At 45.4% G+C, this 23,944-nt stretch overlaps 1 protein-coding gene across 10 annotated transcripts in view; it reads right to left on the bottom strand.

The window, feature by feature from the left end:
- srcin1a (SRC kinase signaling inhibitor 1a) overlaps positions 1 to 23,944 on the bottom strand; it is a 200,166-nt gene that overhangs the window by 94,619 nt on the left and 81,603 nt on the right. For 9 of the 10 annotated variants that reach the window (XM_072693175.1, XM_072693182.1, XM_072693174.1 and 6 more), the window contains exons 2-3: positions 6,104 to 6,133; positions 253 to 566 (exon numbers count right to left, since the gene is read on the bottom strand). In XM_072693175.1, the coding sequence (XP_072549276.1) occupies positions 253 to 566; positions 6,104 to 6,133 (344 nt within the window). The remainder of the gene's footprint in view (positions 1 to 252; positions 567 to 6,103; positions 6,134 to 23,944) is intronic. The other variant, XM_072693178.1, reaches the window with a different exon arrangement.

Genomic DNA, 23,944 nt, shown 5'->3' with positions numbered 1-23,944 from the left:
TAATGGTACCCAGTTCCACTGCTCCACAGCTCAATGCTGGGGGGCTTTATACCCCTCTAGCGCAGGTCTGGGATTAGGCAGCATGCCAATAGGTTCATGTTCATCTGCACCAGAGAGTCCTATTCTTTTGGCAGATCCTATCTCTTGACAAATGAAGCCACTGTAGATGAAGATAATCCATGTTATTTGTTTCACCTGTCAGTGGTGCTAATGTTATGGCTGATCAGTCTTTATGGGTGTGTGTACATGTACCTGTTCCCGTGCGCTCCTCTCAGACGCCCCCCTCATGCTGCCGTGTGAGGGGGATGGTGAAGGTGGTAGAGAGTGCTGTGGTGTGTATTTGCTCTTCAGGTGCTCCATGAAGGCGTCCCGTTTGCGCTCCATGTCGGCCTTGTGCAGGTTGCTAAGGGCCTCCAGGCTCTGGGCAGCGATGACTGTGTGCCGGTGTTCGGACGTGTGCACCAGGCCCACATTAGAGAAGCGTCGTCCATTCCCCAGCGTCCGGTATTCCCGTGGGTACTCCAGGTCATCAGTGGACATGATGTGACCCCCGCCACGCTCAGGGTCTGGAGGAAGAGGAGAGGATTCATTATAGCACTCTATTGTTGCTATGTTACACACTGAGCAGTTAATTAGTTACAATATGTCGCTATGTTACATACAGTGATTATTCTCACAGCAATTGTTCACTGATGTTATGTTGCTATGCTAGGCAGAAAACCTGAAACCCTACACCGTCTGCTGGCAACCGCCATTCATTTAGCTATTTGATACAGTATGTTGTGTTACAGACTTCTATTATAGTCATGTTACATTGGTTTGTTACGAACTACTGTGTAAGTGTTACATCGCTATGTTAGTCTAATATTTAGTCATGTGATGTTATTCAATTCACATCACAGTGCTGTTACTTTATTCAATCATGCTATATAGTGTTACACGTTATTCATAATGTTACATTTCTATATTACACACTATTATGTTACATTGCTGTTACACACTATTTTCAGTCTATTATGATATTACACCCTATTATTTAATGTTACATTCCTGTTACACACTATTATTCAGTGTTACGTTACTGTTACACACTATTATTCACAAACATTGCAGTGCTGTTACACACAATTGTTCAGTCGTGTTACACTGCTATGTTACACACTGATATTCAGCCGTGTTACATTACTGTTACACACTATTATTCAGCCGTGTTACACTGCTGTTACACAATGATATTCAGTCATGTTACACTACTATGTTACAAACTGATATTTAGCCATGTTATGTTACTGTTACACACTGATATTCAGTCATGCCATGTTGCTATTATACACTATTATTCAGCCATGTTACATTACTGTTACACACTGATATTTAGTCATGCTATGTTGCTGTTACACACAATTATTCAGCCATGTTACATTACTGTTACACACTATTATTCAGCCATGTTACATTACTGTTACACACTGGTATTTAGTCATGCTATGTTGCTGTTACATACAAATTATTCAGCCATGTTACATTACTGTTACACACTATTATTCAGTCATGCTATGTTGCTGTTACACAATATTATTCAGCCATGTTACACTGCTATGTTACACACTGATATTTAGCCATGTTATGTTACTGTTACACACTATTATTTAGTCATGTTGTGTTGTTGTTACACACTATTATTCAATAATGTTACATTGCTATCTTACACACAATTGTTCAGATATACTACATGCTATTATTTAGTCAGGTTACAATATTATGTTCTGTTACACACTGATATTCAGCCATGTTACATTACTGTTACACACTATTATTCAGTCATGCTATGTTGCTGTTACATAATATTATTCAGCCATGTTACACTGCTGTTACACACTGATATTTAGCCATGTTACACTGCTATGTTACACACTGATATTTACATGTTACGCTACTGCTGCTGTTACACACTATTATTTAGTCATGTTACAATATTATGTTCTGTTACACACTATTATTTAGTCATGTTACATTGCTGTTACACAGTTATTCAATCATTTACAGCACATACTGTTACACACATTTGCATCAGCTGATATTTTACACTCATCAGTATTCAGTCATGCTGTGTTGCGATAGGTTACACATGTATATTACATCCCCCCACACACACATGAGGTGCAACACACATGCAAGTATGCAGACACACACACACACACACACACACACACACACAATTATTATATTTATGCACACCATCATCCTTACATACATGCGCTGCAACACACATACACACACACACATACACACAAAGAGAGAGTAGTGGACAGGCAGAAAAAGAGAGAGAGATGGGATGAGCTGTTAGACAAGTGTGTGTGTGTGTGTGTGTGTGTGTGTCTCCTGCAGAGTTATTGATCTCGGGTTTAGGTGAAAAGAAAAGAGGCAAAGTAAAAGAGTAGAAGAAGCCATGCTTCACATCAAAGAATGGGGCCGAATTTCCCCGCCAGGAGATTCCACTTCGTTTTGCCTGTTTGTCGTCTGAAGTGCTGTTTATTGCTTTCTGAACATGCATACACTCACGCTCACGCAAACACAAACACACACACACACACACACACACACACACACATAAATGCTTCAGTGAAATTGTTGGAAAGCAGAGCGTATTCACTCAAAGTTCTGCACTCAGTCTCCATTAAACCCAAACATCTACTGTCAGCCTCCATTTAAAGCTCAGTTCTCAGTGTTTTCCAGCCACACCATCCTTTCTTTCCTGACCTAAGATAGCAATTAAACATTCAATAAGGGCAGGATGTGGGGGAAGCGAAGGTAAAGGTATAGAAACAGACTTGGGACCAGAAGGTTGTCTTTTCAATTGCCTAACCTGGCTGGAAGTGGGGGACTGGAATGTGTGTAAAGATATAGAAATGGGCTTGGAACTGGAAGGTTGTTAATCTGCTTCCCTAGACTCACAGGAAGTGGTGTTTAGGGGGAGTAAAGGTCAGAAAAGCAGGTTAGAAACTGGAAGGTTGTCAGTTTAATCCCCCAGACTGGCAAGAAGTGGGCGCAGGGAGGCTTAAAGTTAGAGACGTGGGCTTGAAACTGGAAGGTTGTTAGTTCGCTTCCCTCGACTGACAGGAAGTGGTGGTTAGGAAGAGTAAAGGTCAGAAAAGCAGGTTAGAAACTGGAAGGTTGTCAGTTTCAGTTTAAGGTGGGCTTGAGGGTGGTAGGTTGCTGGTTTTGGTTCCCTGGACTGGAGAAAAGTTAAGGGGGGAGTGAAGGTTAGAGATGAGGGCATGGGACCAGCAGGTGGCTGGATTGATTGCCTGTATTGGCAGGAGGAGTGAAGGGTATGGGATCAGAAGGTTGTTGGCTTTCTGCACATCTGAGTGTTGCACACAAATCCCATTAAAATTGACTCAAAGTTCTGAACTCAGTCTCCATTAAACCCAAACGTCTACAGTCAGGCTCCATTTAAAGCTCAGCTCTCAGTGTTTTCCAGCCACACCATCCCTTCTTTCCTGACCTAAGATAGCAATTAAACATTCAATAATGGTGTATAACTGTGATATTACATAATAAAGAACCTTCCATTGATAAAAACTTTTTTTTTTTACCAATTTACCAAACAAACACACTTAATTCTGGAACAGAAAACGGATCTTTTAGGGCATTGTTCAAAGAAATATAAAATAAAATTAGGAGTGTCAGGTGCAGGGTTTAAAAAGTGTGGTGAAATAGTGGCATGACGCAACATTAATGAAAGTTTGACAAAGAGATATCAGTGTTAGATGCTGTTTGCCTCACCAGAAAATTCTGCTTCCACCCCAGCTAAAAAACAGACCTGAAATAACACGGAAGGCACTGTATTCCACAGCCAGGCCACTGCATATTTTATGCATATTTTTCGCCTCCTCATGCACGTACATCTGGCCCTGACAGTTTAAATAGTGCTACTCGGTTAGTAAACACTCTTTCAGCATGTGTTCAAGGCTTGTGCTGCTGTATCTGCTGCCACTGATAAAAAAAGGCTCGCTATAGCACGTCTTTTGAGACTCTGCTGAAAAAACACTATGCCTGGATTTTAAACAGCTGAGAAAAATCCATGCAAAACCGGCCACCGCAAGTTGTTAGTTCGATCCCCTGGAGAGGTAGAAAGTTGGAGCGAAGAAGCAAAAAGGTTAGAGAAGTGGGTTTTGGACCAGAAGGTTGCTGGTTAGATCCCCTAGACTGAAACGTTGCTGGTTTGATTCCCTAAACTGGCAGGAAGTGTTGGTGGGAGGAGTCATGGTCAGAAAGGAAGGTTTAGAACTGGAAGGTTGTCAGTTCAATCCCCTGGACTGTCAGGAAGTGGGGACTGGGGAGTGAAAGGAACTGGAAGGTTGTTAGTTTGATTCCCTGGAGAGGTAGAAAGCTGGGACGAAGAAGCAAAAAGATTGGAAAAGTGGGTTTTTGGGAACAGAGGGTTGCTGGTTTGACACCCTAGACTGTCAGGAAGCTGCAGGTGGGGGGTGTGAAGGTCAGAATAGCAGGTTTGGAACTTTATTTGAATCCCCTGGACTGGCAGGAAGTGGGGACGGTGGAGTGAAGGGAACTGGAAGGTTGTTGGTTCAATCCCCTGGGCTGGCAGGCAGTGGGGATGGGGGAGTGAGAGGAACCGGAAAGAAGAGTGAAGGTTTAGAAATTGACTTGGGACCGGAAGGTTGTCAGTTTGATTCACTGGACTGGCAGGAAGTCAGGGGAGGGAGAAGTGGAGGTCGAAAAAGCAGGTTTGGAACTTGAAGGTTGTCAGTTTAATCCCCTGGACTGGAAGGAAAGGGGGTAGAGGTACTTCATTTTAGAGAAGTAGGCTTGGGTATGGTAGCTTGCTGATTACAGTGGGGGCAGGAGAAGTGAAGTTTAGAGAAGTGGGTTGTGGACCGATAGGTTGTTATTTTGTTTCCCTAGACTAGCAAGAGGTGGGGAAAGTAAGTTCAGAATAGCAGGTCTAAAAATGAAAGGTTGTTAGTTCAATCCTCTGGACTGGCAGGATTTGGGGGAAGGGGAGGTAAAGGTATAGAAACAGGCTTGGGACCAGAAGGTTGTCTATTCAATTGCCTTACCTGGCTGGAAGTGGGGGACTGGAATGTAGCAGACTAACAGGTTGTTAGTCTGCTTCCCTAAACTGACAGAAAGTGGTGGGTAGGTGGTGGGTGAAGGTTAGAAAAGCAGGTTAGAAACTGGAAGATTGTCAGTTTAATCCCCTGGACTGGCAAGAAGTGGGCGCAGGGGGGCTTAAAGTTAGAGACGTGGGCTTGGGGCTGGTAGGTTGCTGGTTTTGGTTCCCTGGACTTTTTAAAAGTTAAGGGGGAGTGAAGATTAGAGATGAGGGCTTAGGACCAGAAGGTGGCTGGATGGATTTCCTGGATGGGCAGGAGTGAAGGGTATGGAACCAGAAGGTTGTTGATTTGAAGTAGGGGGCCAAGGGAGCGAAGGAACAGCGCTTGAGCAAGGCACCTAAAACCCAGTTGCTCCCCAACCCACAGGGGACTGCCCACTAGTACAGTTACCCACTGCCCACTGCTCCTAATCCCTAGTGTGAGTCTGCTTTGTGCTTCTATACAGATATGATATGTGTCGAGTCGGTTATAAAAGCCTTTGTTGGAGGGAGTGAAGAGATAAAGACCTAGAAATTCAGAGGTTTTGGAACGTTTTCGTTTACAAACAATAGGGTTCAATAGGGGCGAGTTTCGGACACGCTATTCTTCACGCTATTATTTTTCCCATAAACAAAAGCGGCCTAACCCCACACGCAACCCCTCCCCCTTCACTTCTGCAGTCAAGCCTGTAATTTACGACCCAGTGTTCGCTGCTGTGAAACATGCCACACTACCAGCGCTGACAGTGTCCCTTAATGACCCTGTTTAATTGCAAGCAAGACACACGCACACACACATAAACACACAAACATACAAACACACACACATACACAGAGACTGACGACAGAGTGTTATGCAGAAATGAGACTGTGATTGGCGAAGGTCAATGAAACATGTGGGACCGGCCAAAGGAAGACTCGGATTGGCCAACGAGAGACTAGACTGAGTGGACGGTGGATTTTGATTGGCCGGGTGCAGTTTACCTTGCTTCGGAAAGCAGGCCCCAGCGTTTGCTGAAAGAGAAACATCAGCCACAGTTAATCTCATCGATCGCACACACACACACACACACACACAAACACACACATTCTCTTGCTTGCTGAAAGAACAGATCTCAAAGGCCTTTCATTCCCTCTAACAACATGGAGTAAAACATTGATGAGTCAATAACATGAATTAGACATTAAGTCCCAGTCTAAGCATTGATTCACTTCATACATGATGGAGAAGTCTCTCGGCAGTTGGTTTAAACAGCAAGCGTGTGATAAGCGAGTCTGAAAAAGCTGCTCTTTTTGTGTAAAAAACAAGAAAAAACCCTCAAGGTCAAAGCAGAGTCGAGCATTATGGAGCTGTGTGTCTAATGGATTTTCCAGAAGATGATCTTATGCCAGACTTAGCAGGCTAAAAGGTCCACTGTGTTCCCGGCAGCATATACTGCATGAAGTAGCATGCATGCACATGCAAGGTCATGGGTTCTATCCCCTACACTAGTGGGGTGTGAAGGTTAGGAAACTGAGCTTAGGAACAGAAGTTGGTCAGTTTGGTTCTCTAGACTGGAAAGAAAGTAGAGGGGTAGGGGGAGTAAAGGTTAAAAGATATGGGTTTGGGACCAGAAGGTTGACAGTTTGGTTCCCTGGACTAGTGGGAAGTGGAGGCAGGCGGCAAAGGTTAGAGACATTGACTTAGGGCTACATGGTCTTTGGTTTGGGTCCCTGGACTGGGAGGAGACGGGGTAGGGGGAGTGAAGGTTAAGAGATATGGGTTTGGGACCAGAAGGTTGCCAGTTTGGTTCCCTGGACTAGTGGAAGTGAAGGAGAATACGGGGAGTGAAGGTTTTTGGACCAGAAGGTTGCTGGTTCGGTTCCTTAGACTAGCAGGAAATGGATAGGTTAGAAGTTAGAGACGTTGGCCTGGGACTAGGCGGTGGTTTGGTTCCCTGGACTAGGGGAAAGTCTGGGCAGGGGGAGTAAAGGTCTTTGGGCATCAGAAGGCTGTCGGTTCGATTCCCTGGACTGGTAGTGAAGAGGCAGGGAAGAATAAAGGCTTGGCAAGCTTTCCCTCTAGAAAGGCTTGGAACTGGAAGGTTGCAGATCTGATCACCTAGACTGGAAGGAAGTGGGGGTGGGGGGGAGTGAATGACAAACAGCCTTGAGACCAGAAGGTCCCTCGTTCAATCCCCTGGATTGGTGGAAAGTGGGGGCATTAAAGGAACAGCACTTTTTCCTCCCTCAATATTCATGGCTGAGGTGCCCTTGAGCAAGGCAACTAACCCCCAAAGTGCTAAGGTGGCTATCCACTGCTCCAGGTGTGTGTGTGCTCACAGCCCACTCAATACATGATGGGAAAGTCTCACTGCAGTTAAACAGGAAGCTAATAAAGCAATTGTGAAAATCCACATCTTCTATGTAAAAAAACAAACAAAAAAAAAACAAGCCAAACCCTCAAGGTCAAAGTAGAGCCAAGCTTTATGGAGGTGTGTGTCTCATGGATTTTCCAGGAGATGATAGTAGGCCAGACTTAGCAGGCTAAAAGGTCTATTGAGTTCTGTCAACATACACTGCATGTAATAGCATTTGTTCTCTGAATAAAATGATAATCGAACATTTTATAGACACACTCTGGTTTGAGCAGGTTGAGATGGAGCCTGGGAAGAACAGGAAATCTCTTCTCTCAAAGCCTGAGGGCTGGATTAGGGAAACGTCTGGAGAATAACCACACCACTCGGCACATCACCAAACCACTCTCTCTCTCTCTCACTCACACACACACACATACACAGTGGCCCTATCCGCTGTCCTTATTCCTAGAGATGCAAAATATATCAGAGCAGAAGATCAAATGAAACACCTACAGTTCCAAGAAAAAGTAATTAAACCCTTCGGGAAGTACCAGGATCTGTGCCCGGGTTACTAATAAAACGTGGTCTGATCATTATCTAAGTCACAGACATAGAGAAACACAATAGCAGAACTAAACACACACAGACAGTTCATGTATCTATTGAGCACACTGAGTAAACATTGCAGGCTAGAAAAAGTAAGTGAACCCTTCCATTAATAATCTAAAGATCCTCTTTCAAAAACAACAGCAATCACCTCCACCAAATATTTCCTGTAGAGTTTGTCCTGTCTGCACTGTTCAGGGAAGGCTGATTTTACTATTTTGGAGCATTAGTGAGGTCAGGATGTTGGATGATCACCCCACTCATCCCAAAAGTATTGGGTGGAGCATCACCAACCATTATTTCAGAGAGCACAGTTATTTCACTGCTTTAAACCCCTCTAGCCCACATCTGTTTTTAAACATGGTGCCAATAGGTTGATGTTTACCTGCTCCGGAGAGTCCTACTGTATTGCCAGTACTTCTCTGCAGTGACCAGACAAGCTGTGTGTGTGCATTTGCACATCTGTGTCAGCAATGTAAAGGAGCTCAGTGCTCAATAAGTCTGAAAAAGCTCTCAAGGTCAAAGCAGAGTCGAGCATTATGGAGGTGTGTGTCTCATGAACTTTCCAGAAGATGATCTTAGGCCAGACTCAGCAGGCTAAAAGATCCGCTGAGTTCCGGCAGCATTTACTGCATGAAGTAGCATGCATGCACATGGAAGGTCATGGGTTCTATCCCCTACACTAGTGGGAAGTGGGGGTGTGAAGGTTAGGGAAGTGGGCTTAGGAATAGAAGGTGGCTAGTTTGGTTCCCTATACTGGAAAAAAAGTAGGAGGGGGGGGGGGGGGGTTACAGTTAAAAGTTATGAGTTTGGGACCAGAGGGTTGTCAGTTTGGTTCCCTGGACTAGTGGGAAGTGGAGGCAGGCGGCAAAAGTTAGAGACATTGGCTTAGGACTACATGGAGACTGGTGGGAGAGAAGGTTATAGAAGCAGTATAGAACAGGTGTCCACAAATATTTGGACATATTATTTAGAGTATATATGAAAATCAACAAGACCATCTGAGGGCACGTGAGATGTCCAGAGCACACACCGCATAATGCCTATGCGTAATGTGTCACATTGCAACCTTATGCTATACCAATATTTTTTAAGCCACCATTGCAATGCAATTAACAACTGATATACTGGGCATCCCTAGTGTACCTTTAATACACTACAGGCCAATATAGAGAGCAGCCAGGTCACATTCCTCTGTAACTCCAGCAGTAAAGACCTTTAATCTTCTTTACAACCAGCAATATCATATCATTTATTAAGGTTATCTCAGTGGGGATCTTGCTCTCTATTGGCCGGCCCACTGCTATCATAGCCCTCACACTACATCCCTATCCTCCACAGCCGGCCCAGGCCACTTAGGAATTCAGCATTTGATGAATAATTCACATATTATTTCAATAATGCAGCATTAAATGTGAAACCAGTCGCCAGTTTATGAAGTATGATTGGTGCTTTAAACACATAATAGAGTAATGGAGGACTTGAGGAGAGGCTAAATTGAGTGACCTTGTGGTTAATATTGTTAACATTGAATGCTTTAACACACTTACACACACACACACACACACACACACATGCACACATTCTTAGGGACAAAAGAAACAGATGTCGAGAAACTGACACAGACTCTGACACAAAATTAGCTTGATGAATGGTGTTAACGTTAGTGCTAAGTGCTTTTCATTAGCTCTGAGGGTGTGGGTCTTTCCAGCGAGTGTGTTGGTGTGTGTGTGAGAGTGTGTGTGGTCGGTTTAAAATTATTTATATGCATAATTATGTTTATATAATTGATTGTAGATCATTTCCTCTCTCAAAAAGTCAGATAAATGATGGAGCACATGCAAAGGGCAGAAGGTTATCTCCTCACAGAGGTTTCTCCAGTTCTCTGTTTCTATTAGTGGGGACCCCTTAGGGTTCACAGGTCTTCAGTGAAGGCTTCTGGGAACTAAAAAAAAACATGTCTATAATTTAAGCTTATTTTATTTACATTTTCATTACATTTATGTCATTAGGCTGCCGCTCTTAACCAGAGCGACTTATATGGTTACTCATATTACAGAAGTAGGCCAATGCAGTGTTAGGGGTCTTGCCAAGGACTCTTATTGGTGTAGTGCACCCAGACTGGGAATCGAACCCTGGTCTCCAATGTGGTGTAACAGCTCACTGGCAGCTAGTGGATTTATCTGTTGCGCCACACCAACCACTAAAATATTTAATACTCTCACCCTGCCTGTTGTACCTAAACTATCCAATGGTTTGCTATCAATAGGACCCTCTCCAATACCTGTGTCTCTATGTGGTAGCCAAGTAATCTCCCATTGGATAGGACTCCAGGAACAGCACTGAAGACCACACACTGGATGAACTACCACCATAATTATGAAGTGACAGAGGAATTAATGGACCATGTTTTGACATACAGCAGGAAAACGTCCACGGAAACCACACCCGGCCTGGATACACAGAGGTGTAAAGGTAAAAGTGCACATATTTTAGGGGCTAGGGGCAGTGAGCACACACACCCAGAGCGGTGGGCAGCCAACTACAGAGACTGAGGAGCAGAGAGAGTTAAGGGCCTTGCCAAGCCCGGGTATCGAATGCACAACCCTGTCATCAATAGCCCAGAGCTCTAACCACTTAGCCACCATTGCTATACTATATGGACAAAAGTATTGGGACACCTGCTTGTTCATTCGTTCTTCTGAAATCAAGGGTACTAAAAAGCTTATCCAGCTTTTGTTTTAGGGCCTTCTACTAGATCTTTGGAGAGTGTAAAGAGTGTTAGTGTGGTCAGGATGTTAGATGATGATTACCACAGCACACCTCATCACCAACTCCCCCATCATTCCAGAGAGCATAGTTCTTCCACTGCTCCACAGCTCATACAGCTGGGGGGCTTCATACCCCTCTAGCCCACACCTGGAATTAGGCCATGGCATGGAGGCAATAGGTCCATGTTTATTTCCTCCAGAAAGTCCTATTCTATTGGTGGTGATTCTCTACAGGGACTAGACAAGCGTGTAGTGTGTGTGTGTGTGTGTGTGTGTGTGTGAGTGTGTGAGTGTGTGTGCATCTGTATCAGCAACCTAAAGTAATTAAAAGTACTGAATTTACTTTCGAGGGAGCTGGTACGCTAGGTCACGTTAAAAACAGCACTGAAACACTGGGTCTGGATGTCTGATGGAGACAGAACACACACACAGAGGATTGTTAACAACCTTCGAGACACGAGTGCAACAAAAAATCCCCCTCTCCTCCACTCCATCTCCAGCGCTTAACAAGCTACAGGAAGTCTGACAGATGAGACAAAGGCACATAGCATTGTTAGCATTAAGGTGTTTGACTAGATCTCTCTCGCTCTCTCTCTCTATGTGTCTCCTTTATATTCACACATCTCCAGCTGGTGCATCCATTTGCTTGGTTGTGTTTGGAAATGAAACAGCAAAAAAAAAAAAAGCACAAGAAAAGCTAGACTGAGCCGGGACTAAATGGCGTGGCCAATTTGCATGGCGCTGGAAACACTGGGGCTGGACCAGGATGCCAAAGGGGCCACAGAAAACATTTATTAAATACTGAGGATATTATTTATGTGACTTAGTTTGAGGTACAAAACATCAGCCGCAGTTTAACAGGCCTATTTACCACCCTGTTATTTTACCTCCGAATAAAACAAGCTAATTTTCCTTTTATGGAGATGATACGAAATGATAAGCTCTGCTTTAATTGTCTAGTTTTCATCACCACATAGCTTAGCCTAGCCTAGCCTAGCTTAGACTAGCCTAGCATTATAGTTTGGAATTATTCCAGAAGCTTACAGGAAGGGTATTGAAAAACTTGCCTGCTTTTGTTACAGTTTAATGGGAGAATGTGAGGGTAAGGTCAATGCACATTAGCCTAAGGTTGATATGGTCAATGCATTCTAGACAAGAGTCCCAATACTTTTGTCCATTAGGTCAGTCTATGTCAAGGGAAATGCAGTTTTCAATTCTAGAGCACCTTTAAGGCCTTAAACTTTGTATGTAAGCCCACATTTCATCAGTTTCATGGGCCCTAAAATAGAACCCTGAGGGACTCCACCCAGGATTCCACATAATCTGGTAAGCTGTGCAATAGTTTTCACTCTAGGATTAATAACAGAATCTTGCATCTAGGGTTTAAGAAGTTATAAAATGTGGAGAAACTGAGTGTAAAGAGAAGGAGGCAGTGTCTGCTAGCTTCCAAAAACACAGGTGATATATTTACACTGTGGAGCTCGGAGAGCATTAGCCTTACAGGCAAAATCAATGCAAAACAAACCCACACAGGAGATATGAAAGAGACTGGGAATGTGTTAGCTAGACACTTTTGACAGAGAGGTGGGAGAGAGGCTGCGTAACCCTGTTGTACAGATGCTTACTGTAGCTTGTTAAATGCGAGCTGTGTGATCAGAGCGTCTGTAATGTTGTAAATCACTGTCTTTTATCTTTTTACTGCAGCTATAAACTCTGACGCAGTTCAGAAGATTAAAACAATAAGCCCGTCTTCTAACCCACTGATTTCGGCTGTAAGTCCAGAATACCAGATAAGCACATATGGAGGCCGGGAATCTGATTGGAGGGCTTTGAGAACGCGAACACGACCATGAGGCCATTGGGGGCAGTGGTGGCTCAGCGGTTAGAGCGCCGGGCTATCGATAACGGGGTTGTGGGTTCGATTCCCGGGCTCGGCAAGCTGCCACTGTTGGGTCCTTGAGTGGGCTTGCTCGAGTTGGCTGCCCACCGCTCTGGGTGTGTGTACTCACTGCCCCTAACACACACGTGTGTGTGTGTGTGTGTGTGTGTGTGAGTGTGTGTGTGTTCACTACCAGATGGGTTAAATGCGGAGGACACATTTCGCTGTACAGTGACAAATATGTGCACCTTTTGAGTGAGTGGCAGAAGGAATCCTACATGAGTGGCAACTCTAAAATGCTGCAGAGAAGAACTGCCAATAGAATAGGACTTATCTGCACCTATTGGCACCGTAAGGGGGTATAAAGCCCCCCAGCATTGAGCTGTGGAGCAATGGAATAACTGTGTTCTCTGGAATGATGGATGGTGGTGCTCCATTCGATGAGAGATCCAACATCCTGACCTCATTAACGCTCTTGTCGCTGAATGCAATCAAATCCTCACAGCAATGCTCCTCCAAAATCTAGTAGAAAGCTTTTTTTTCTGGACAGTAGAGACAGTTACTCCAACAAAAGCAGGGCACACTCATTCTAGAACATTCACATCTTTTAGAACAAAAAAAAGTGTTTTGTACAGTACTAGATAATTCTAGACACTTCTACATTTTAGAGCACTAATGCTACTAATTCTAGAACACCCAAGCATCCCTGAGCACTGTAAAAACTGAGCTGCATTCTAGAACTCTATCTATTGGACACTGAATCTATTGGACACTCTATCTAGAACCTTGATGACCCAGAATATTCTAGACGCTGATACATTCTAGAACATTAATACATTCTCCAACAAGAGTGCATTCTAGAACACAGCATTCAAGAGCATTGGTACATTTTGAAAACTAGTGCACTCTAGAACACAAGGCTTTCTAGAATACTGGTACTTTCTAGAACTTCAGAGCATTCTAGAGCATTGTGTATCATCTGCAACACCAGCAACAAGACTGCATTCAAGAACCATGGCACCTTCTAGAACACCAGTGCTCTTTAAAATACAAAAGCATTCTAGAACATTGGTACGTTTTAGAACACCAGTGCATTCTAGAACATTCAAACATTCTAAAACACTGGAGCAACACTGCTGCATTCTAGAACCATGGCACCTTCTGGAAACCCGTGCCCTGTTTAACACCAGAAAATTCTAGAACCCTGGTGTGTTCTACAAAAACAAAACATGAATCGTAGAACACTGAAGCAAGTCGGCTGCATTGTAGAACCCTGGCACCTTCTAGAACACTCATGCTCTTTAAAACACAAGAGCGCATTCTAGAACACTGGTTCATTTTAGAGCACCAGCGCATTCTAGAACACTAATACACTCTCCAACAAGCTGCATTCTAGAACCTACTCTAGAACACCAGAGCCTTCCAGAATACTGGTGCATCCTTAAACCACTGGAGCAACACTGCTGCATTCTAGAACACCCATGAACTGTAGGAAACTGGAGCACGTTGGCTGCATTTTAGAATCCTGGTACTTTCTAGAATTAAGAGCATTCGAGAGCATTGTGTATCATCTGCAACACCAGCAACAAGGCTGTATTCTAAAACCATGGCACCTTCTAGAACACCTGTGCCCTGTCAAACACCAGAAATTTCTAGAACCCTAGTGCGTTCTACAAAACCCATGCATTGTAGAACACTGGAGCAAGTTGGCTGCACTGTAGAACCCTGGCACCTTCTAGAACACCAGTGCTCTTTAAAACACAAGAGCATTCTAGAACACTGGTACATTTTAGAGCACCAGTGCATTCTAGAACACTGGTACACTGGAGCAACACAGCTGCATTCTAGAACCTTGGTGCATTCTAGTGTACTCTAGAACACCAGAGCCTTCCAGAATACTGGTGCATCCAAATACAAGAGTATTCTAGAACACTCTGGATGGAAACTGGAAACTGGAGCAAGTCAGCTGCATTCTAGAACCCTGGTGCAGTCTAGAAAACTCTAGAGCACCAGAGCATTCTAGGAAACAGCACATTCTAGTACAGGAGTATACTGCTGCACTGTGAATCACTGTGTATCATCTGAAATCTGAAATATCATGAAAAGATAACACACCAAGATCATCTCACACACACACACACACACACACACACACACACACACACATACACACAGTGATAAGGTCTGGGAACAGACACAATGACACAAAGTTTTAGTGCGTCCTCAAAAGCAATGACCTGTTTTACAGTGGCCTCTAGAGGCTGCCAGCTCACAACAAGCACCCAGAACAACGGAGCAACACAGTCGTCATAAATCCCCCCTTTTTGTACTTCAAAAAGCACCACCTGGCAACACAACACCATCTGCTAATTTCAATAAGAGCATAACTGTAAAAACGCAGTCAACCTGACACTGACACATTAAATCTGTTGGCCAAATAATAAGTGTGGTAACGAGTGAATCAGACGCTGGAGCTGACTGGGTGTCAACGAACATTACAGCTGAAAATTAGCCAATTAGAAAGTGCATTAAATCACTCCGGTGGGAGCGGTCCGAATCTGTTCAACAATATGCAGATACGAGTAACCTCCGCTCTCCACCACTCCTTTCTCTCTCTCTCGCGCTCTCTCTCTATCTCTCCACCCCTCGCTGCCTTCGCTCTCTCTCTCTCTCTCTCTCTCGCTCTCTCTCTCTCTCGCCACTGGTTGTAATGCGACAGAGTAAAGTGTCCTCTTCCTCTGCTGTGTAATTGCTATTACCGCCCAGGGGCCATCATACTGACTGAGAAACAACTCTCCATCTACGGGTCCATTAGGGCTAAGTCACACACACAGACATGCATACAAACATATACACACAGGAAATTACCCAAACAAGCACATACAAAGCATATAAACAGTGATCACATGACAACAACCAATGTAGATACTATACTACATGTCCAATGTCTCGGCTACAGGCCTCGTCCAACATTACCACTACGGCATTAGTGCGGCCCGGCTACTGGGATTGTCCAGCATCGCTACTGTGTCATTAGTGCGGCCCGGCTGCTGGGCTTGTCCAGCATCGCTACTGTGTCATTAGTGCGGCCCGGCTGCTGGGCTTGTCCAGCATCGCTACTGTGCCGTTAGCGCGGCCCGGCTACTGGGCTTGTCCAGCATCGCTACTGTGCCGTTAGCGCGGCCCGGCTACTGGGCTTGTCCAGCATCGCTACTCTGCCGTTAGCGCGGCCCGGCTGCTGGGCTTGTCCAGCATCGCTACTGTGCCGTTAGCGCGGCCCGGCTGCTGGGCTTGTCCAGCATCGCTACTGTGCCGTTAGCGCGGCCCGGCTACTGGGCTTGTCCAGCATCGCTACTCTGCCGTTAGCGCGGCCCGGCTACTGGGCTTGTCCAGCATCGCTACTCTGCCTTTAGCGCCGCCCGACTGCTGGGCTTGTCCAGCATCGCTACTGTGCCGTTAGCGCCGCCCGGCTGCTGGGCTTGTCCAGCATCGCTACTGTGCCGTTAGCGAGGCCTGGCTACTGGGATTGTCCAGCATCGCTACTGTGCCGTAGGTGCGGCCCGGCTACCTGGCTTGTCCAGCATCGCTACTGTGCTGTTAGCGCGGCCGGGCTGCTGGGCTTGTCCAGCATCGCTACTGTGCCGCTAGCGCCGCCCAGCTACCTGGCTTGTCCAGCATCGCTACTGTGCCGTTAGCGCAGCCCGGCTAATGGGATTGTCCAGCATCGCTACTGTGCCGTTAGCGTGGCCCGGCTAATGGGATTGTCCAGCATCGCTACTGTGCCGTTAGCGCGGCCCGGCTAATGGGATTGTCCAGCATCGCTACTGTGCCGTTAGCGCGGCCCGGCTGCTGGGCTTGTCCAGCATTGCTACTCTGCCTTTAGCGCCGCCCGGCTACTGGGCTTGTCCAACATCGCTACTGTGCCGTAGGCGCGGCGCAGCTACCTGGCTTGTCCAACACCGCTACTGTGCCGTTAGCGAGACCCAGCTACTGGGATTGTCCAGCATTATTACTACAGCATTTCATGGACTAGCAACTGAGCTTGTCCAACACAGGTACTGTGACATAAGCATGGCCCGACTCGTTGTGTGGAAGCTAGCTTTACCTTTGCGAGGCAATCATAAAGTGTTGATGCAAAAGATATACAGTGTGTGGAAATGATATTCACATCTGCAACAAGCAAATTCAGGGCAGCACTTCATTCCTCCCTCTAAACTAGAACAGTCTCAGACCTCAATTTGAGCTCCATCTCACCTGCCTGTTTACAGAGTCTGCTCTGGATACTCTGGAAATTTAATCAAGTCCAAATAATGAGAGAAAGCTCATTTGGAGTGCTGCATAAACTGTACACACACATATATACACACAAGCTCAGGATTCAGGGTTATATGTAAACACCATCTGTATTAAATACAATATCTGCACAAAAGTATTTGGACACGTGCTCATTTATGGTTTCTTCTGAAATTAAGGGTATTAAAAAGAGTTCATCCTGCTTTTGTTGGAATAACTGTCTCTACCGTCCAGAGAGGAAGGCTTTCTACTAGATTTTGAAGGAGCATGGCTGTGAGGATCTGATTGAGGTCAGCAACAAGAGCATTAGTGAGGTCAGGATGTTGAATGACCACTACCACCACCCCACCTCATCAATCCCCAACTGCCAAACTCATCCCAAAAGTATTGGATGGAGCACCAATTATAATTCCAGAGATTCACAGTTCTTTCACTGCTCCACAGCTCAATGCTAGGGGGTCTTTATACCCCTCTATAGCCCACACCTGCCATTAGGCCAATAGGTGCCAATAGGTTCATGTTGTTTATCTGCTCCAGAGAGTCCTATTCTATTGGCAGTATCTCTCTACAGGGACTAGACAAGCTGTGTGTGTGTGTGTGTGTGTGTGCATTTGCACATCTGTATCAGCAATGGGTGCAACATAAGGTAGCTAAATGCAATCATTAGAAGGGGTGTCCACAAACATTTGGACATTTAGTGTAAGTACTTGTAATGTAATGATCATATGTAATGATGGTAATAGTAACAATGATGAAGATGATGATATTCTCATGATATGCAAACACACACACACACACACTGGGTAAGTAGAGTCAGCTGACATGTTCTCTGCCTCAGTGTTCATAACACACTGTTTTAATTAAACTAAACATGATATCATCCCTCCCTCAGTCCCTCTGTCTCTCTGTCCCTCTGTCTCTCTGTCTCTCCCATCTGCTCCAGTCATACCCTCTCTCTCTCTTCCCATCCTCTGCTCGCCTCCCTCCCTCCTGCCTCCCTCCTGCCTCCCTCCTGCCTCCATGATCCAGAAGCAGATCTAATTAGCATGGCAGTTGGTGGCAAATCAAACCAGGGTGGAAAGTTTTTTTTTTGTTTTTTTTTCTAAGCAGCCTCTTCAAGCCAAGGCCTCTCTCTCTCTCCCTCTCTCTCTCTCTCTCTCTCTCTCTCTCTCTCTTACTCTGTGCTTAATTATTGCTTTTTTCATATTAATGCTGTCCCAGAATTACAGTTCAGTACAGGGAACTGAGATACTGTGAACCTCAAACAGAGCTGTAAAACGGGCCAATTACAAAACCCCAAACTGTTGCATAACAGTCTAAATGTATAAGCCCCGCCCACTAGAGAACGCTTTAATCAAAGCTGAAGCTAGAGGGGAAATGAGTGGTGTTGAATATGGTGTTGCTGATACTGGAGAGCAGCACATCACCTCCAAGCTACCGCAATCCAAGCCAGGCTAAAATTTAGGAGGGTAAGGACACATGTCTCCTCCCATACACGTGAGCCCAGCCACCGCCTGGACCATTGCCAATACACTCAGAGGAAAGCGCCAGGTCCCCAGTTCCACGGCACCAGCTAACAGATGCCTGTGCCAGAGTCATGAGGGGAGAAAGCGCCAGCTACCCACCCAGAGAGAGTGGGTAGTCAATCGTGCCCCCTCAGACTCCGGACGCAGATGGCAAAGTGGCATGGCTCAGGATTCGAACTCATGACCCACAGGGCCTTGGTGGTAGCGAATTAGACCGCTGAGCGCTAACCACTCTGAGCCCCAGAACTCTCCCTATTTAGATGGCGGAGCACTGATCCTTTGCTGGGATTTGGACCTTGGACACCGTAGGGCCGGTCTAAAGCTGTGAAATTACACTACATACAAACACAGCTCATGGCTTAACAGTTCTAGAGTGGAGTGACTGTCTAACTGCCTGCTTGCAAAGAGACAGCAGATCATAAGTTCGCATCCCATCCCAAAGTCTGAGAACAGGAAGGCCTGCCCAGTGTGATGGGAGGGTTCTAACCTGCAGATTGAATAATACAGAATAAACAGTGAACAGAATAAGGGGGCGGAGCCACAGACTAAATATCATACACAGTATTTAATCAATTGCAGATGTTTTTGAGGCTCAAACTGAGATGACTGAGCTAAGTTGAGTTCATTTAAAAAACGTTCTGAGATCTGAGTGACTGACAGTCAGGGCGGTTCTATTATGCACCGTCATCTTTACTCTGAGCACCAACCTCATCAAAACACCACATGAACAAAGGCGGAAACTGTCCGAAGGAAAGGACACTCATGAGACACTCCAGGGGGTTCTCTTTTGTGGTAACAAGGCTTCCGGACATGAATACAAACATGAGAAAGAGACAGAATAAGGGAAAGGAGGACGAGTAACAGCTGTTAGAGCTGAATGACTCTGTAAAAATAGCCCCAACCAGCTGCCACTGAACAGCTCCAACACACCACAGCCAAGGAGCCTGCTGAAGAACCCACTTCGTGGAGAACTACATGGACATTCTCCTCCCTGTCTGTTGTGTTTTAATATGAAGAGTTTGATGATCCGCTCTGTGATTCTGTGAGGGTTCCATATACACAATAAGGACAAAAGTATTGGGACACCTGCTTATTTTTTATTTCTTCCAAAATCAAGGGTATTAAAAAGAGTTGATCCTGCTTTTGTTGGAGAAACTGTCTCTACTGTCCAAGGAAGAAGGCTGTCTACCTTTTGGAGCATTGCTGTGAGGATTTGATTGCATTTAGCTTAGCATTAATCGTGTCTCTTGCTCTTTCTCTCCTTGCACTTTTCCCTTTCTACCCTGTTTTCGTTTCGTTTACATCCCTCGCCCCCTGCTTCTCTCTCTCTCTTAACTTTGTCTTTTTCTCTGTCTTGCCCCTTGCCTTCTTTTTGTCCCTGAATGTCTTTTTCTCTTTAATCTTTGTCCCTGTCTCTCTTTGTGTCTCACTTTTTTTTCGTCTTCTCTTTCTTTTTGTCCCTTCTCCTTCTTACTCTTTCTTTCCCTCTCCTTCTTTCAACTTTTTGTCCCTGTCCCACCATTTGTCTTCTTTCGTTTCAGCCCGGCATGTCTCTTTCTGTCTCAACCTTTTTCTTCTCTTTTTTCTCTGTTTCTGTGTCTCACCCTCTTCTCTTTCTTTTTGTCCCTACTCGTCTCTCTCTCTCTCCCTCTCTCTCTCCCTGTCTCACCATTTGTCTTCTCTTTCATTTCATCCCTGCATGTCTCTATCTCTTTGTCACTGTCTCTATCAGTCTCACCCTTTTTCTTCATTTTGTCCTTGCATGTCTTCCCCCTCTCTCAACCCTTTGTCCCTGTCTCTCATCCTCTCCTACCTTTTTTCTTCTCTTTCTCGTTCTCCTTCCTTTTCTCACCATTGGTCTTTTTTTCATCCTTGCATGTTTCTCTCTATCTCTTTCTCTCTCTCTCAACTCTCTGCCCCTGTCTCTCTTTCTCTGTCTTTCCCTTTGTCTTCTCTTTCTTGTTGTCCCTGCATGTCTATCGCTTTGTCTTACTTTTCTCTCTCTCTCTCTCTCTGTCTAACTCTCTATGTCCCTGTCTTTTTGTGCGCTCTCTCTCTCTCTCTCTCTCTCTCTCTCTTTCTCTCTCTCTCTCTCTCTCTCTCTCTCTCTCTCTCTCTTTCTCTCTCTCTCTCTCTCTCTCTCTCTCTCTCCCTGTTCTGGCTGAGCAGTTATGAGGCTGTGACTTGCAGCTGGTAATGAAAATGAGTTGTTAGTGTGGATGAGCAAACATGATAATGTGAGAGCAGAGGACAGGTGAGGAAGTTATAGGACACGCACACACACACACACACACACACACACACACACACACACACACACACACACACACACACAGACATCCCCAACAGAATTGAGCTCCAGTAGCAGTTATCAGTGCTGCAGTATTTATTAGGAGTAAACTCTGGAGGAAAAAAAGGGCCCTGTGAGAAATATGACACACCGTCACAACCCTGCAGCCCAGCAGCCTGAGGAGGCAGAAGTGGAGTTAAGAACTTTTACTTTTAATGGCTAGAACTTTGCAGGCAGAACTTGTTCAAGTCTTGCTGGTGTGGGGCGATTCAGAAACTTAGCAGCGTTACATTCTGCCCTGGTGAACCCCCACCTCAAAAAGGTTTACAGCCTGGCCCAAGGGGGGAGGAGGGGTGGCCAGTCGGGGGGGGTGGGTGGGTGGTAGGGGGGGGGGTTGGTGCTGGGGGTTTACATATGGTCACTTTGGATTGGCTGGTTGGACCTTTTTTCCTTTACTCATTCTAATTCTTTCTTTTATATGCAGGTACTTTACAGGTACTATTCAGGTGTCATTTATACACTATATGGACAAAAGTATTGGGACACCTCCTCTTTTATTGTTTCTTCTGAAATCAAAGGTACGAAAAAAAAAAACATTTATCCTGCTTTTTAATCATAATTGTTGGAGGAACTGTCTCTACTGTCCAGGGAAGAAGGACTTCTACTAAACATTGGAGGAGCATTGCTGTGAGGGTTTGATTACATTCAGCAACAAGAGTGAGGACAGAACACCTTATCCCCGACTCCCCAGCTCATCCCTAAAAGTATTGGATGGAGCACCACCATCATTCGTTCTTCCACTGCTCCACAGCTCAATGCTGGGTGGCTTAATAGCCCTCTAGGCCACGCTTGGCATTAGGAACAGTGCCAATAGGCTGATGTTTATCTGCTCCAGAGAGTCCTATTCTATTGGTAGTACTTCTCTACAGGCACTAGACAAGCTGTGTAATAACACCTGGTCTGTGGTGGTCAGTCCTGTGTGCGGGGGGTCCTGAGCATTAAAGAACAGGAGGGTGAAAGGAGGGTAATAACAGAATATGCAGAGAAACAGATGGAGACAGGCTGGAGTTATAGAACTACACAGTGCTCCTATACGGGAAGTGGAGCTAAAATAGTGGGCCGAGCCCATTTCAAACCAGGGGTGGTCATAATGTTCTGATATGACTGTGTAGATGTAAATATATGACATACATAGCAATAAGTGTGTCCCTTTTGTACATGCCACAGTGCAGCAGTGCAAACAGTGGTGTGTAGAGTACAGTGTGTGTGTGTGTGTTTTGGCAGGATGTGAGAAGTGAACTTGCTGCTCAGCGAGCGCTCTTGTGTTTGTTTTGCGATGGGAGCGGGCCGTCTCGCCTCTATGCGGGCGGCTCAAAGTGGGTCGATTCTTCCACCCGTTTCTCCGCTGGGAGGAGGAGAGAGAAGAGAAGCGAGAGAGAGACAGAGAGAGAGAGAGAGAAAGAGAGAGAGAAACAGAGAGAGAGAGAGAGAGAGAGACATCTATGTCTGACCTGGCAGACCCCACCAATCCGGCAGAGAGAGAGAGACAGAGAGAGAGAGAGAGAGAGAGAGACTGCCCGCGGTCATTCACTCAGCCTAAATAAATCTTAACTTTTTAGTGCTTATCCTGGCTCGCTGCATCCTGGTGTTGTATAACTGGATACAGCAGTGGATACAGCCGCATATAGCTGACCCTAACACCAACAACCTCTCTGGAACAAGCAGAAAACCAGTGTAGAGTTCTCCTTCCTGTATATCCTTACTCAGGAAGCCCGACCCAATGACCCAACGTTACCTGGCGAGAAGTCAGAATATGCTGTTAGTCAGCACATACTCAAATTACTGATCCTGTATGTTAGAACCATACAGCTAGACGAACACAGCTCTGCTTCCTGACTGCTTTAAGCAATCCAGCCATCAGTGGGCAAAAGCTCTGATGTCTTGGCTCCTTTTTCACATATGCTAGTATCTTATGTCTGGACGTCTGATAGTATCTCATAAATACTCCTAAGCATTGGCCCGTGCATCAGTCTTATTGAATCCCTGGAGATGCCACAGCCATCTGTAACCAGGAATCCAAGAAAGCACAATGGCCTCGGCCTCTTTCTCCCTGGGTGGGTCTGAATGGCCCTCCCTCTCCCCCATCGCTAAATCGACTGCTGAAGTAGTCCCAGTATCTATCCACAGACTGGCTGTACACTGACGAAAATGACAAAATCGTACAGTTTCTTATTAACAAAGTCCGGTGTCTAGGCCTCACTCTAGGCCAGCCAGTCTGAATAAATGACTTTTCAGGCTGGAATGGATACCTTCCTAGCTGCAAAACTGTGAAGAAACATTTTTAATATGGGTAAATCGCACGGATTGATACCCACGCCACTGTAAAATTCAAGAAGGTGCCATTCAGAATATCTGAACAGCAGTTTACTGGCATTTCATGCAGTTTATGCCTCACTTAGTGAAACATGAGAAAGGGATGGAGGCAAAAATGAGTCCAGAAGATGTTGATCCTCCAGGAAAGGCCTATCTGGTCACCATGACAACAGGTCAGTTCTTCTCCACCATTAACCCTCTGGATACCATCATAATACACACACACACACGAGGGGAAAGACCTGAATACCAATTGAGTAGGAGTCCTGAATACTAATCTCAGCAGAACAAGCTCCAATGGTCAAGATGGTTGAAAAGCTGGTCACCCCCTGTGCTGGTGAACTAGCCGGTTCAGCTGCTGTTTGTGATAGTGTGATACTTTGGTCAAGCTTGTTATGCTGGTCATACTGGTGGACAAGCTTGGTCAGGGTGGCCCAATACTTTTGTCCGTTTAGCGCACCAGGAGACTGTAGGCTGTAGAGGTGGTGTCCGAAATTGATTTAAAAGGAGAACTTTTAAAAATCGGTCCTTTCTGCAAGTCATTTTCTGCTCATTAGCTGACTGGCTGGGATGGACGGAGGCCGGCAGCTGCGATGATTTAGGAACACTAAGTGTCGTAAAGCGTGAGTCAGGGTTTGGGAGGTGTTCTGAATTGGTGTAATGTGTCATTGATGTATTTGGCCTACATTCAGGTCACGAAAACTAAAAAAGCTACTTCCCAACTGAATGTGTGTGTGTGTGTGTGTGT

Source organism: Salminus brasiliensis, chromosome 12, assembly GCF_030463535.1.
Source record: "Salminus brasiliensis chromosome 12, fSalBra1.hap2, whole genome shotgun sequence".
NCBI classification, from domain to species: domain Eukaryota; kingdom Metazoa; phylum Chordata; class Actinopteri; order Characiformes; family Bryconidae; genus Salminus; species Salminus brasiliensis.
Note: the sequence above shows the minus strand (reverse complement) of the source record. Positions and strands in the feature narration are given on the sequence as shown.